Genomic DNA, 12445 nt, shown 5'->3' on the forward strand with positions numbered 1-12445 from the left:
AGAGAGTGTAGCCCTGCACACTTCAATATTCATCCTGCTGCTTCTATCCGCAGTCACAACATCAATAAATACCAGTGACCCAGTTCAGCTGGCAGCCATACATACATGCCCATGCTGTAACATTGTCCCCCCATGTTTGACAGATAATGTGATATGCTTTGGATGGTGAGCTGTCTCTCTCCTTCTCCATACTTTTCTCTTCCCATCACTCTGGTGCGGGTTGATTTGGCCACTCCTAAAGTTTTTGCTACCTCTCTGACAGCTTCCTTCCCTTGCATGTCTTGGGACCTCGTATTGAGAGCTGAAGAGCCAGCAAATGCACCTTCAGCCACAGATCTTTTATCTGCCTAAGCTTTAATGAAATAACAAGAGACCCGGCTTCACCTGGTCACCTGCTTGTTTGAATGTTTGATTTATAATCCACCGAAGTGTCATGCAGAGGCGACATTACAAGAAAAAAAAAGTATCATTTTCCAAAGACCTGTGGACTTAACTGTAGCTGAGGGATTTTTAAAGTGCCAAAAACTGGAGGACACATTCATTTGATTGCTTTTCATTTCCTGACATTAGATTTGACCTTTCAGCACCGCAAGGTTTTCATTTACACTGTAGATACCAGAGTTACCCAGCAACAACTGAATGCAACTATACCAGAAGGAAAACGTTGAGGGCTCCGTGTTTTAGCTCCTCATCCATTCGAATCAGGGAATTCTCCAGCGGGGCAGTCACCATCCCAAACAACGGCTCCTATAAACACACACACACTCAGCCTGAGAAATAATATATCCAGTTACCATTTACAACCCTCATATAAATGAGTCCTGTGACGCTTCCCATTTATTTAAACCAGTCACAAAAATTTACATGCATTTCCTGAGTGCTTGTACTTTTCCTGTTGTAAGGGACATGAAGCTGTTTAGACAGTGATGTTGTGCAGACCTGCTTCCTCTGTGGTGACAAAAAGCAAGTCCTCTTGATGTAAATAATTACATTTTATGACAACCACTTGGTTTAATGTTACAGTAAAAGGTTTATGGTTCAGCAAGTGGCAGCAGTAGCATGTTTAGGGTTACAGAAAGTCTACATGCGATAAATGTAAGTCAGTGTAATGTCCTCTAACACGATCTGAACATAACTGTGCGTGTATCTTCATTATTACCCTAAACATAGCCCGGCTGTAGTGTGTCATGAGGTAGTTGTTGATGTCCAGGGGCAGGGTCAACTGGGGGTCAACCTGAACCTTTGGAGCCTGAACGACAGCCAAGCAGTCAGAATGCAGCTCCTCACCACCTGCACGACACACGCATACAAACAAAAGCAGCAGGCCGTGTGTGAGCACAGAAATACGACAGCAAATATTCTCGAGGCCACCTGCAAACAAGATGGAACACATCTTCTGATGGAGGTTTTTTATAGCACTGTCTTCATATCAGCAAGTGTTATATATGAGTGTGTGTGTGTGTACCTGAAGCAGCCTGTAGCAGGGCGGCCAGCTCAGCGGGAATGGGCAATGTTGTCACATTCACCACTTCTCGATTGATGCGATCCTGCACACGTTGCAAACACACACACACACACACTCAAACATTTATACACGTACACGAAATCTTCTTCTTTTACTCAAAATGTGGCCCTCCTCCCTTTGACGTATTCTCCCTACGTCCTCCCTGTCTCACCTCCTCCGCCTTCCTTGCAGGCTCCACCACTGTCTGACAGAAACACAACAGCATCATACTTGACACGCTGGTTCATTTTTTATTTGTTCGCTTGTTTTTAGAAATATGTAAAAGTGTCCAGCAGTTTATTCAAACCGTGTGCGCCTACCCTCATGTAACGCTGGCGATTGACGATGAGCAGCAGGACGGAGCGTAACCTGATTAGGTACTTCCTCCTCAGAGCAAAGTTTTTCCTGTTCAGGGAAAGGATTAACCATGAAGGATTTGAAAAGAAGCAAACAGAGAGCAGAGAAAACACTGATTTAATGTTCAGTACATAGAGTCATGGTAAAATCACTGACATATCAGATTTTAAAATTTGGAAGTTTTATGTTTTAGGACGTTATAAAAACAATCACGTCATCAGCAGGTGTTAAAATGACAAAAATATGATCTCAGATGAGCAAACAAATGTGACATATTACACTGTCGTGCGTTTATTTGACAAAAACTAAAGCAAAATGCAGCAGCAGTGTGTGTAAAACTAAGATCACCCTTACTGCTTCCATAGGAATTGAGAGGGTAAGTAGCAGCTGGGTGCTGTTAATCAAATTGATCATCAGCGAATGCACTCAGGTGTGAGAGATTGATAAAGTCATACAGAAAATGATTACTGTATGTAAATGTCTAAATGTGGTTTTAGACACTATTAAGTCATGGGCTGCACTTAGTTTCTCACACACTGCTTCTGCATTTTGCTTTAATTTTTGTTAAAAAAAAAAGGAAAACAATGACAAAGTTTAATATGTAATCCACTTTTGTTGATGTCAGGTTGCATTTACCTAATTTTAAAACCTGCTAAGTAGTTGATATCATTTTTATTATGTCCTTTCTTTTTATCATGACTGTATGTAAATAAAGAAATGAATAAAATTGCCATGTTTTTGTTCAAAAGTCTGACATCTTACTCTAACAAGAATTAATGCTGCAACCAGTGTAACAAGATTTAATGTATCATTTCCCCAAATTCATCAGAGGGAGACCGGCCGCTGCTGAACTATAATTAATGTCTTGAAATGTCTGACCTTGAGTTTTAGTGCTTTTTTATTGATTTTTTTACACAGTAGAACAAAATGTAAATTGGAACATCTATGGACTTTGGTGGGCCGGCAGCGAATCAGACATCTATCACCTTTGATGGATAAGTACAGCCTGAATCCTCTGGCCTTGTCTCCTCACATCAAGGACAGAGAAGCAGGTTGTCTGAGATAAGGTTTGACCTGTTTGACTCTGTGAAACCAAACCCTAAAGCCTAAATTGCCAAGTGCAGGACTGAAACTCCAGACTAAACAGGGCAACATGTTGGCTGCTGAAGAAAGCCGAGGCTCAGTCGACTTCCAGGAAAAGACCGATGATACTGATAGTGTTCGGCTTTAAGATTTTTAGAATAGAGAAATAAGATTGTGACTATTTGGAGTTTTTCTCTGTTTTCTGTATTTTTTGAGGAGGAAATATATATCTATATCTATATATATATATATATATATATATATATATATATATATATATATATATATATATATATATATATATATATAAAAGGACATTTGAAATGTGAAGTGATGATGCTTTGAAGCATTAGATGAAGGCAACACGATGGGCATGTTACCTGGCTAGGTAGCCTCTGCTACGAGCTTCAAACACAGTCAGAAAGCGCTTGAATTTGATGAAGTTCTTTCGGATGAAGCACGTGCGCGTGTATCTCTGCAGCGTCATGGCAGCGAGGTTCAGCACACGGTCACGCTTGCCCTCCAGCAGCTGATACAACTCCTCTTTCAGAAAAATCTAACACACACACACAAATAAAAACTCATCTGTTTTTAAATCTACAGCACGACATAGCTGACCTCATGATTTGTACTTGTGTGCAGATTTCTGAGAACGCTCACCTTACTGACACCCAGCTGATACGAGTCGGTCTTCACTGGGCCGAGTCTTTGGAGCATGGCAACGCAGTTTTCTCCGTCTGCAGGTGGAGTATCCTTCAGGCAGAGCAGGGCTTTATACCTGCATCGACATGTGACAGTTCAATCTGAATTCTGTGAAAACACCTAAATCTTGTGCATCTTTGCTTATTACTTGTGGTGAATCTGAGAGCTTATTGGGAATCTGGGCATTCACAGCTTCGGTAACTTCTATCTGTGAATCTTATTGTAAACGCTGGACTGTGCTGACATTGTTTTCTTTTCTCAGACTACTTTGGCAGTGAACGGCGCTGTGAGATCAATTGATTTCAGCTGCTCTCCTACTGCAGGAGGTGACAAAAGCCAGATGGCTACTTCAGCGTGAAGAAATCTGTGTGTGAAACGTATTCTACCCAGAAAAAAAAGACCAATCATCTGAGCAATTTTTGAAAACTGAAAGCAGCGAGTGGAGAGGGCAGCAGAAACAATTTATTTGAGGAAAGGAAGCTGAGAATGATGATTCAAACACAATCAGCTTGGAGATAAGTAGGTGGCCAACCTCGATAGGAAGCTGTGAAAGTGCAGTCTGATTGGATAACCCTCCTTCCTGATGTGGATGGTCTCCATGATGCCGGAGTAATGCAGCTGAGTTTTGACCAGCTCCATGTCAAACATTCCTGGCTCCTATAACAGTACACAATGTACATGCACACACACACACACACACACATATATATATATATATGCTTTTTTTTTTAAAAACAGAAATTAATAAAAATCTAAACAAGAAAGCACTGCAAGCCTGCACACATCATCCAACTTGCAAATATACCTTAAGATGGTTTGGCTTGATGCATCGCACAAAATAAGGGTTACACCTGTCACAGATAGATGAGAATGAATGGATGGATGAGTGAATAAACAAATGCATGAGCTGATGAAACCTGATAAACTGTGCGGGGAAGTCTACTTTCCAGCTGAAAATGAGAATGCATGGCATGTACTTTTATAGCTGGAGCTACATTATTAACAATTTCAGACTGACAGACCTCCTGAGGCCTCAGTTTTCATCTATTTGAGACATGATTGAGGCTAATAAGGCTGTCAGAGATAATCACTTTAGTCTAATGGTACACCACGGCAAAACAAATTGTTCAATCCGCCTTTAGGAACAAGGCCATGATAGAGTGTGCGTTGTTTGATGAGAGCTGTGAAAGAAACCACTCCTTCTTTTGCTCATTGCCCACATCAGACACTCTCATCACAGACAATTTCATACATTTATGAAGCATCATTATCTTTTTTCACCAGTGATAGTCAGGACCACTTTAGTCTAAAGGAGATTAATATTTCCCACGACTGCGATTCATATTTGGTGGTGTGGCGCTGCTCACCTCCCCGTCCTTCCATGTGCACACGTGCAAAGCTAGAGGCAGCAGGGAGAGGACCAACGAGACTGTCTGTACAGAACTGACAGCAGACATGATACTGATTAAGTCAGACACACCATAAAAGGAGGAGATGGGGGGGGGGGGCTTGGTACAAAGGGACTTGCAGATGATTCTTAACTGCAAGCAGAGTCATGGCTCAGTCACACTACAGCAAAAACAGGATGGCAACCTCATGGCAACTAGGAAAAACCGGACCTCTGAGTGACCACTTTTGATTGGAAGGTGACTGCACCAGTTGCCTGGTGGTTGGCAACCTGTCTCCAAACAACTGCAGTCTGGCTTGACTCTCTGCAACCACTCACATACAGACTGGTAAAAGTTGGCAAGTAACTTTTTAATTTATATTCTGAGTCAAGGTTAACAGGTATGCAGGTGTCTTTTTGCAACGGGGGACTCATCTCTCAGTTTGATTGTAATCTGGTTACATGTCTATATAAAAGCAGGTTTGCTGGTAATATGGTCAGTTTGCAAGTAATTTCTGAATATTTGTTTCAAATCTAAGAGGTTGTGTCTGGAGTCTGAATGAAAGTCGTTAATGTGAATTTGATGCCAACAGATTTGTGATTTAATCTAATTAGTCACAGTTAAACACCAGATTATCACAAACAGATTTCACATAATTGCCAGATTGACCCTATTCAGCTGCACACTGGCTCAGTTGTATTGTTATTTTATCAGCATGTTGATCCGCCAAAACCGCTTTAAAGACAGTAGCTGACCCGATTCTCATCTTCAAAGCAAGCATTTAATTTTACTGCACACGGCTGCACTGTGGTCCACTGTTTTTCCTTGTGTGACTTTAGGATAAAGCTACTTAAACTGCCCACCCATTATGCGATTTGTCAGCTGGATGCATAGAAGACTGTCAGCTGAACATTCAGCTGATTCATCGCAGTTGTAGCTGAGCTTGACTTTGTGGTTCACCTGAACTGATGACAGGCTCAGTGTATTGTGGGAACTCGAGTGAGTGTCAAAGAGGGAGAGATTTCAAAGAAAGCTGTGATGCAGTCTTCTTGTTTTAAAAAGATAAATGGGCCTAAAACCTTTCCATCTTTTCCAGCAGCTCTTGCAGGCTGCTTTGAAACTTTGCGCTGACCGTGTTGGCCTGATAACGGCGAGCCGCGCTGCTGCGCCGCACGTTAGACCGCTGCTGAGACAAAGACTCTGAGTGCTTCCAGAAGAGGCTCGAAACCATCTGCACACACAGAAAGACACAGATAATATCCACGTTACAATATCATGCTTCACCATACTTTAGTATCTGAATCAATTTTCTTTTTAACATTTCGACTTCTCACTCTGTTCTTGCTCTGGGTGAAGAGGTCCAAAACATCCTGGCGCACCATATCAAAGTTCTTATCCAAGAATTTGTAGACCTGCATCACAAATCATTCAAAACTATTGCAAATTGATTCAAACCAGAAATTTACAGCCACATGCATGAACGACAGGGAGATTTTTATGGAACGGAAATATCTCTGGAGTCTGGTTTTGACAGATTACATTAGAATATGTTTAAAACATACCACACAGTATGCAAGCGACTACCTGTTTCACAATCATACTGTCCAAAGCAAGACATTTTGATGAAAAACCTAATAACCTTCAATACTATATCACATTCATTCAATATTATAACACAGTTTTTCAGTACTCCCGTGTACTACTTCACAATGATTTATTCACAATAGAAGCCATGTGAACCTGAACAAGAATGGATGGAAAAAAAGAGATGGATGGACACACAATTCTAGAGCTGTTAAGCAATTAGTCAACTAAAAGAAAAATCACTCACTCAAATTTTCAATTAAAAATGTCATTTCAACAGCACCTGTGGCTCTTAGTCTGTCAGATGTGTGGATTTTGGTGTGTATTCATTTTAAATTGTTTAAAATCCTTACATCCAAGAACAATGTGGACTTTGGATCTGATGGGCACCTGTTTAACTCAGTGTTTGAGCAGGTGCACATATGCTATACGGCTGAAATGCAAAAGCCCCAGTTTGAGGCCGACCTGCGGCCCTTGTATGTCTGAATTTACCACATGTGGACTCCAATCACGTTGTACAGACATCTGACAGATGATCACTGGCAAAGGGTGTGAATTCTTATTTATGTGCATGTTATATTTTAGCTTTTTATTTTAATAAATTTTCAAGAATTTCAAGCAAACTTTTTTTGTACTGTTTGTAGAATAAAAAGTGGAAAATGAATTTAATCAGTGATTTGAAATAATGCTGTAATATGACAGAATGTAGGACAAGCAAAGAGCTGTGAATACTTTCCAGATGCACTTTATATGAGAATGCAAAAAAAGAGGGGAAAAAAGGAAATGATCAGAGGAAGAACACTGGGAAAAAAAAGGCTATAAAAGAGATTGAAATGTTGAGAAATGAAAAGTTGAAAATGTTAAAAAGCAAAACACAGAGAAGCAGGAAAGAAAGAAAACAGGGAAGGCAGGAAGTACCTGGTAGGTGACCTTCCCTGCATAGTGTTTCAGGGTAAACTCTGGCTGTGGCATCTTTGGCCTGGCATAGAGCGGATTGTTTCCATGGTGATAGTGGCACTTCTGAAGGAAGGTGTGGTCTGTTGCCTAGCAATGATTGGAGATGGTTAATGGTTGTTGAGCCATGGAAACTAAACCTCTACAGCACAAACACATGTTTCCTGTGCGTGTCTGCGTGTGAGTGTTTGGCAGATCGCCTCAGTGGGTTTTTCATGTAACGGCGTGTTCATATTTCACTCCGAGCATCAGAGACTCATAATACATTTATCTCACTATGAGCTCAGACAGCTTCTTACACTGGGAGCCCCGGGAATAATGATAGCAGCAGGTAGGCAATTAAGTGAGCATGTGGGATAGTTTTGTATTGATTGAAGCTGGCTACAATACAGTCTCCTGGTTAATGAGAAATCCAATAGTGCAGGGTTTTTTTTTCTTTTTTAACTCAATTTTTTTTAAAACTGAGATATGAAATATGAAGTTAGAGCTGTTGTTGGCTTGTGTTTTTTTAACAGCACGCTTAAAGAGTGCAACTCTTCCAAAGTTTCCTGTAATCTAATATAAGCTTATTATAAGTGCGCTCGCTTTCCACATACTGAGTCTGTCTCAATCACTTGTTCTTCGCGCACTTGGGGCTTCTCTCTCCGTGGAGTTATAAGTCATTAAACACCTTTGTCTTAATTAAAAACTGCTTGTGTTTACCATTATTGTATTCACTTTCATATTGTATGTGTTTTTGATTCAATTTAAGCGAATTCCAATAACTCTGGAGAAAACGGTTATTAGTTTAACAGTAATGGGCTTACCTGAGGGAAACCGCACTGGTCGTCCAGTATGCGCAGTATCCCATGGGGCTTAGCAGCAATAAGGTCGAGGCATGCCTCGTTGTGGCCGAAGGGCTGCTGCTGCCATTTGATCTGCTCCCGCATGTACTCCTCCTACGCAGCATAATTCAGCACAAAACAAGCGCAAGATTCGTCAGGCTGGTGTGTGTAAAACTCGACTAACTCGCTGCTAATTGTTTCTTGCTTTCTGCTATGATTTGTGAAAGATTTGATAGCCTGAGTTTAAATGTGCCTCTGGAAATACCTCCTTTTTTAGACGGGTGACATGGAGCTACAACTGTGAAACGGGAATATAGGTTTCATAGTTGTGCTTCTGTATCATTAACACAAAACTCTTTAAGCTTCTCTGGTGTCATTTTAACTTTTTTTGTTGCTACATTAAATTATCTTGTTGGCTTCAGTGGTGAACTATGCGGGGGTTTTTTCTGTTGTTGGGTTTTTTTTTGCTTTGTGACTGCCTGTAAACTATTGTGATAGTTTGCAGGCAGCCTTGCATACATACAGTCACTGAAAACTTTATTGGGAACACCTTGCTAGTTTGTGCTCATGTTTGACATTCAGAACTGATTTAATTCTTTATGGTATAGATTGAACAAGCTGCTCAGAAACATTCTTCAGAGATTTTTGTCCTTTGTGACATGATAGCATCACACAGATACTGCAGATTTGTTGGCTGCAAATCAATGATGTGAACCTTCTGTTCCACAACATCCCAAATGTGCTGTACTGGATTGAGATCTGGTGACTGTGAAAGCCATTCAGTACAGTGAAACCCATTATGTTCAAGAAACCAGTCTGGGAGGGTTTGAGCTTTGTGACATGGTGTATTATTCTGCTGGAAGCAACCATCAGACGATGGGTACATTGTTGTCATAAAGGGATGGACATAGTAAGCAGCAATACTCAGGTAGGCTGTGGTGTTTAAACAATGCTCATTTGGCACTAAGGAGGCCCAATGTGTGCCGAGAAAATATCCCCACACCATTACACCATTACACCAACAGCACCCTGAAGCATTGATACAAGGCAGGATGGATCCATTCTTTCATGATGTTTATGCCAAATTTGGATTCTACCATCTGAATGTTGCAGCAGAAATTGAAACTCAGTGGACCAGGCAACATTTTTCTAATCTTTTGTCCAGTTTTGGTGAGCCCGTGTCAATTATAGCCTCAGTTTCAGTGTTTAGCTGACAGTAGCAGCACCCAGTGTGGACTTCTGCTGCTGTGGCCCATCTGCTTCAGGTTTCAAGGCATTGTGCATTCATTCTTTTGGATACATTGGTTGTTGCTTTCCTATCAGCTTAAAGAAGTCTGGCCATTCTGCTCTGAACTCTGACATCAAAACAACATTTTCACAGAGAAACTGCCGGTTATTTGATATTTTCTCTTTTTCAGACTGTTCTTTGTAAATCCTTGAGATGGTTGTTTGGGAAAATCCCATCAGATCAGCAGTTTCTAAACCATTCGGACACATCTCATACCAACAACTATGCCATGTTCAGAATCACTTAAATCAATTTGAACTTCAGCAGGTGGTCTTGACCACATCTACATGTCTAAATGCATAGAGTTGCTGACATGTGATTGGGCAATTAGATACTTGCATTAATGAAAAGTTGAACAGGTGTACCTAACAAACTGGTCAGTGATGTCACTGATGTGAACTAAATGGGAAATGAACACATTAACTTGTGGTTCTCTGACCTGCTCCTCCTGGAAAATGACCCTGTTAAAGTAGAACTGCAAAGTTTCATTGGCGTAGTTGATGCACAGCTGCTCAAAACTGTTCACCTGTAGCTCCTGGAGGACACACAGAAGAGACAACCGGGGGTTATGTGACACTTAGCACACGGGTCAGCTCAGACACAAACACAGATGTGACGTTACTGCGAGTGCTCTTCAGTTTGACCTCAAATCCATAAATGTCCAGCACGGAGATGGAGAGGGCTTCGTTGCGAGGGTAGACGCGTCCGTTGATGCGCTCCGTCAGCCAACTAAACAGCAGCGAATACAGGATCTTGGCAACAGCATCTCTATGAAAAACGCACAATAAGGTTTCTATGGAAACAGAAAACCCGGTTCCTATGGAAACAGAGGACATCTGAACCCCCCCCCACTTCAAGCCCTGACGTCCTTTGTCCTCACATGCCTCTACCAAAGATTGGAAGAGAATATCACAGACTCTTGGCTCCCTCTCAGCAGTCTCCTGGTATGATTTTAAAGCAGGGGGTGAAAAAAACATGAGGACATTAAAAAGCCCTAAGATTTTCAGTTTTTTTCCCCCAAGCAGAGCAAGGTGCATCATGTTTAATTTAACAGATTGAGACTTTCAGTCACTCACTCACCTGGCATCCACAGCACTCTCCACTGTCAGCGGAGTATAGATCTTCTCCCGCACCGTATCCTGGGGGATCAAACACATCTCTGATATCTAACATCTATATTTTGTTACAGAAATAATCATATCTGTGGTGTGTGCACGGGGCTGTTTCTGCAAAAGTGTGCACCACTTACTGTCAGCTTGAAGGTGACAGATTTCTCTAGGCCCTCGGGTGAGACCAGCAGCAGCTCAGCCACCACCCTTATCTCCTGCGTGCTCACCACTGACGCGACCTCCTGACCCTCAGCCTGCGGGACACAGTCGCAGACACATACATATGGAGTCACTGTCATTATTACTGCCAACGTCATCCTCACCATTAGGTCGTGAAACTAAATACATGTTTGTGTTTGAAAGACAGACCAGGTGTGGCTGGAAGTAGATGTTCCCCAGATGAAGGACAGAGGAAAGAAGTCTGTAGATGCCATTTTGCTCCTCTGGGGTGAAACACAGGATGTCCATGGCACTCAGCAAACGCCTGAAGTCCTCCCCGTCATCCTTTCCCTTTATGGTACAGTTCCCTCCCTGCATGCATGGACACACACGTGCACCGTTAGGAAAAAGACATTTTACCCTCTTTAGGTCTAATTTAAGAGCAACTTATCAGTGATTTGAGTCTCTTGGTGCAGTGATGGGGAGGATCCACTTCAGGGTGTATCAGAGCACCGTGACCTCACTGGCGATTGCAGTTACGAGTGCAAAAGGGCTCACTTGTCAGCACACTTTCAGTCAGGGAGAGCAATGACACGCTATCTCTCAGCTCGGTGCTAAGTTACTCTTCAAAAAATGTTGTTGTAATTACCACAAACACACCGCTAACTGGGTGGGAAATAGTCCAAGATGAACACTACCTCATAAAGAAATACAACAGCGCAAATCAGCTTGGAAATAAAGCCCAGAGGTGAAAAAACAAACAGAAAATGTCATAATTATGAACAAATGGCCCTAATTAATTCTTTTTGTGTGGAAAAAAAAAAACCTGGTGTTGGCAGGACAGCTGACAAAGAAGAAACAAGACTACAGCTGTGCCTGCAGCTTTGCTAGGCTGCAGTTACGCACACCTGTGTTTCAATATAAATGTTGAAAAGTGGACGTTCAACAAGTATAATGTTAATCCTATTCACCAGGATAGGCTGTGGTTTCATGGTTTTAAATCTGTGAGCAATGAAATGGCCATTTCTGTGCTGTATTAATACTGTGACATTAGTCTGATCTCTTTCATTGTTCAGGACTGGTTTAACAATGGCTGATTTTGGATCACACTGCACGCCACCACAGTAGATTTTAAATAAAACAATCAACATGTAATCCAAGTGCAGACTTTCAGCTTTAATTAAATGGGTTTCACAAAAAAATTCCATTAACTTTTTAGGAATTCAAATATATATATTATAGATAACGTGACACAGATGCTCTTCCAGGGCTTTACTGTAGCTGCCTTCAGTTGCTGTTTGTTTGTGGGTCTCTCTCCATCCAGTTTAGGCTTCAGTAACTGAAAAGCATGCTCTATTGGGCTGAGATCGGGTGACTGTCTTGGTCATTACAGATTATACCATTTCTTTGCCTCAAGAAACTCTTGGGCTGCTTTTGCAGTATGGTTCTTATTGAATTTTAGTCCCAAGACTTAATGGCTTAAGGCTTACTGA

The 12445-nt window shown here is 41.5% G+C and overlaps 1 protein-coding gene across 1 annotated transcript in view; it reads right to left on the reverse strand.

The window, feature by feature from the left end:
- The window catches only part of LOC147327503 (unconventional myosin-XV-like), a 46295-nt gene that overhangs the window by 26903 nt on the left and 6947 nt on the right, over window positions 1-12445 (reverse strand). The window contains exons 15-32 of the mRNA XM_086295166.1: window positions 11163-11324; window positions 10934-11047; window positions 10765-10823; window positions 10329-10452; window positions 10124-10219; window positions 8379-8510; window positions 7537-7662; window positions 6369-6446; window positions 6114-6265; window positions 4452-4497; window positions 4179-4303; window positions 3605-3722; window positions 3325-3500; window positions 1825-1909; window positions 1677-1709; window positions 1466-1547; window positions 1160-1290; window positions 652-747 (exon numbers count right to left, since the gene is read on the reverse strand). Coding sequence (XP_086151292.1) covers window positions 652-747; window positions 1160-1290; window positions 1466-1547; window positions 1677-1709; window positions 1825-1909; window positions 3325-3500; window positions 3605-3722; window positions 4179-4303; window positions 4452-4497; window positions 6114-6265; window positions 6369-6446; window positions 7537-7662; window positions 8379-8510; window positions 10124-10219; window positions 10329-10452; window positions 10765-10823; window positions 10934-11047; window positions 11163-11324 — 1935 coding nt within the window. The remainder of the gene's footprint in view (window positions 1-651; window positions 748-1159; window positions 1291-1465; window positions 1548-1676; window positions 1710-1824; window positions 1910-3324; window positions 3501-3604; window positions 3723-4178; window positions 4304-4451; window positions 4498-6113; window positions 6266-6368; window positions 6447-7536; window positions 7663-8378; window positions 8511-10123; window positions 10220-10328; window positions 10453-10764; window positions 10824-10933; window positions 11048-11162; window positions 11325-12445) is intronic.

The sequence above is a fragment of the Aulonocara sp. 'chitande type north' Nkhata Bay genome, linkage group LG6, assembly GCF_057382095.1.
Source record: "Aulonocara sp. 'chitande type north' Nkhata Bay isolate Kocher_YH1m ecotype deep benthic linkage group LG6, A_spYH_male_GT1.1, whole genome shotgun sequence".
Taxonomy (NCBI): Eukaryota; Metazoa; Chordata; class Actinopteri; order Cichliformes; family Cichlidae; genus Aulonocara; species Aulonocara sp. 'chitande type north' Nkhata Bay.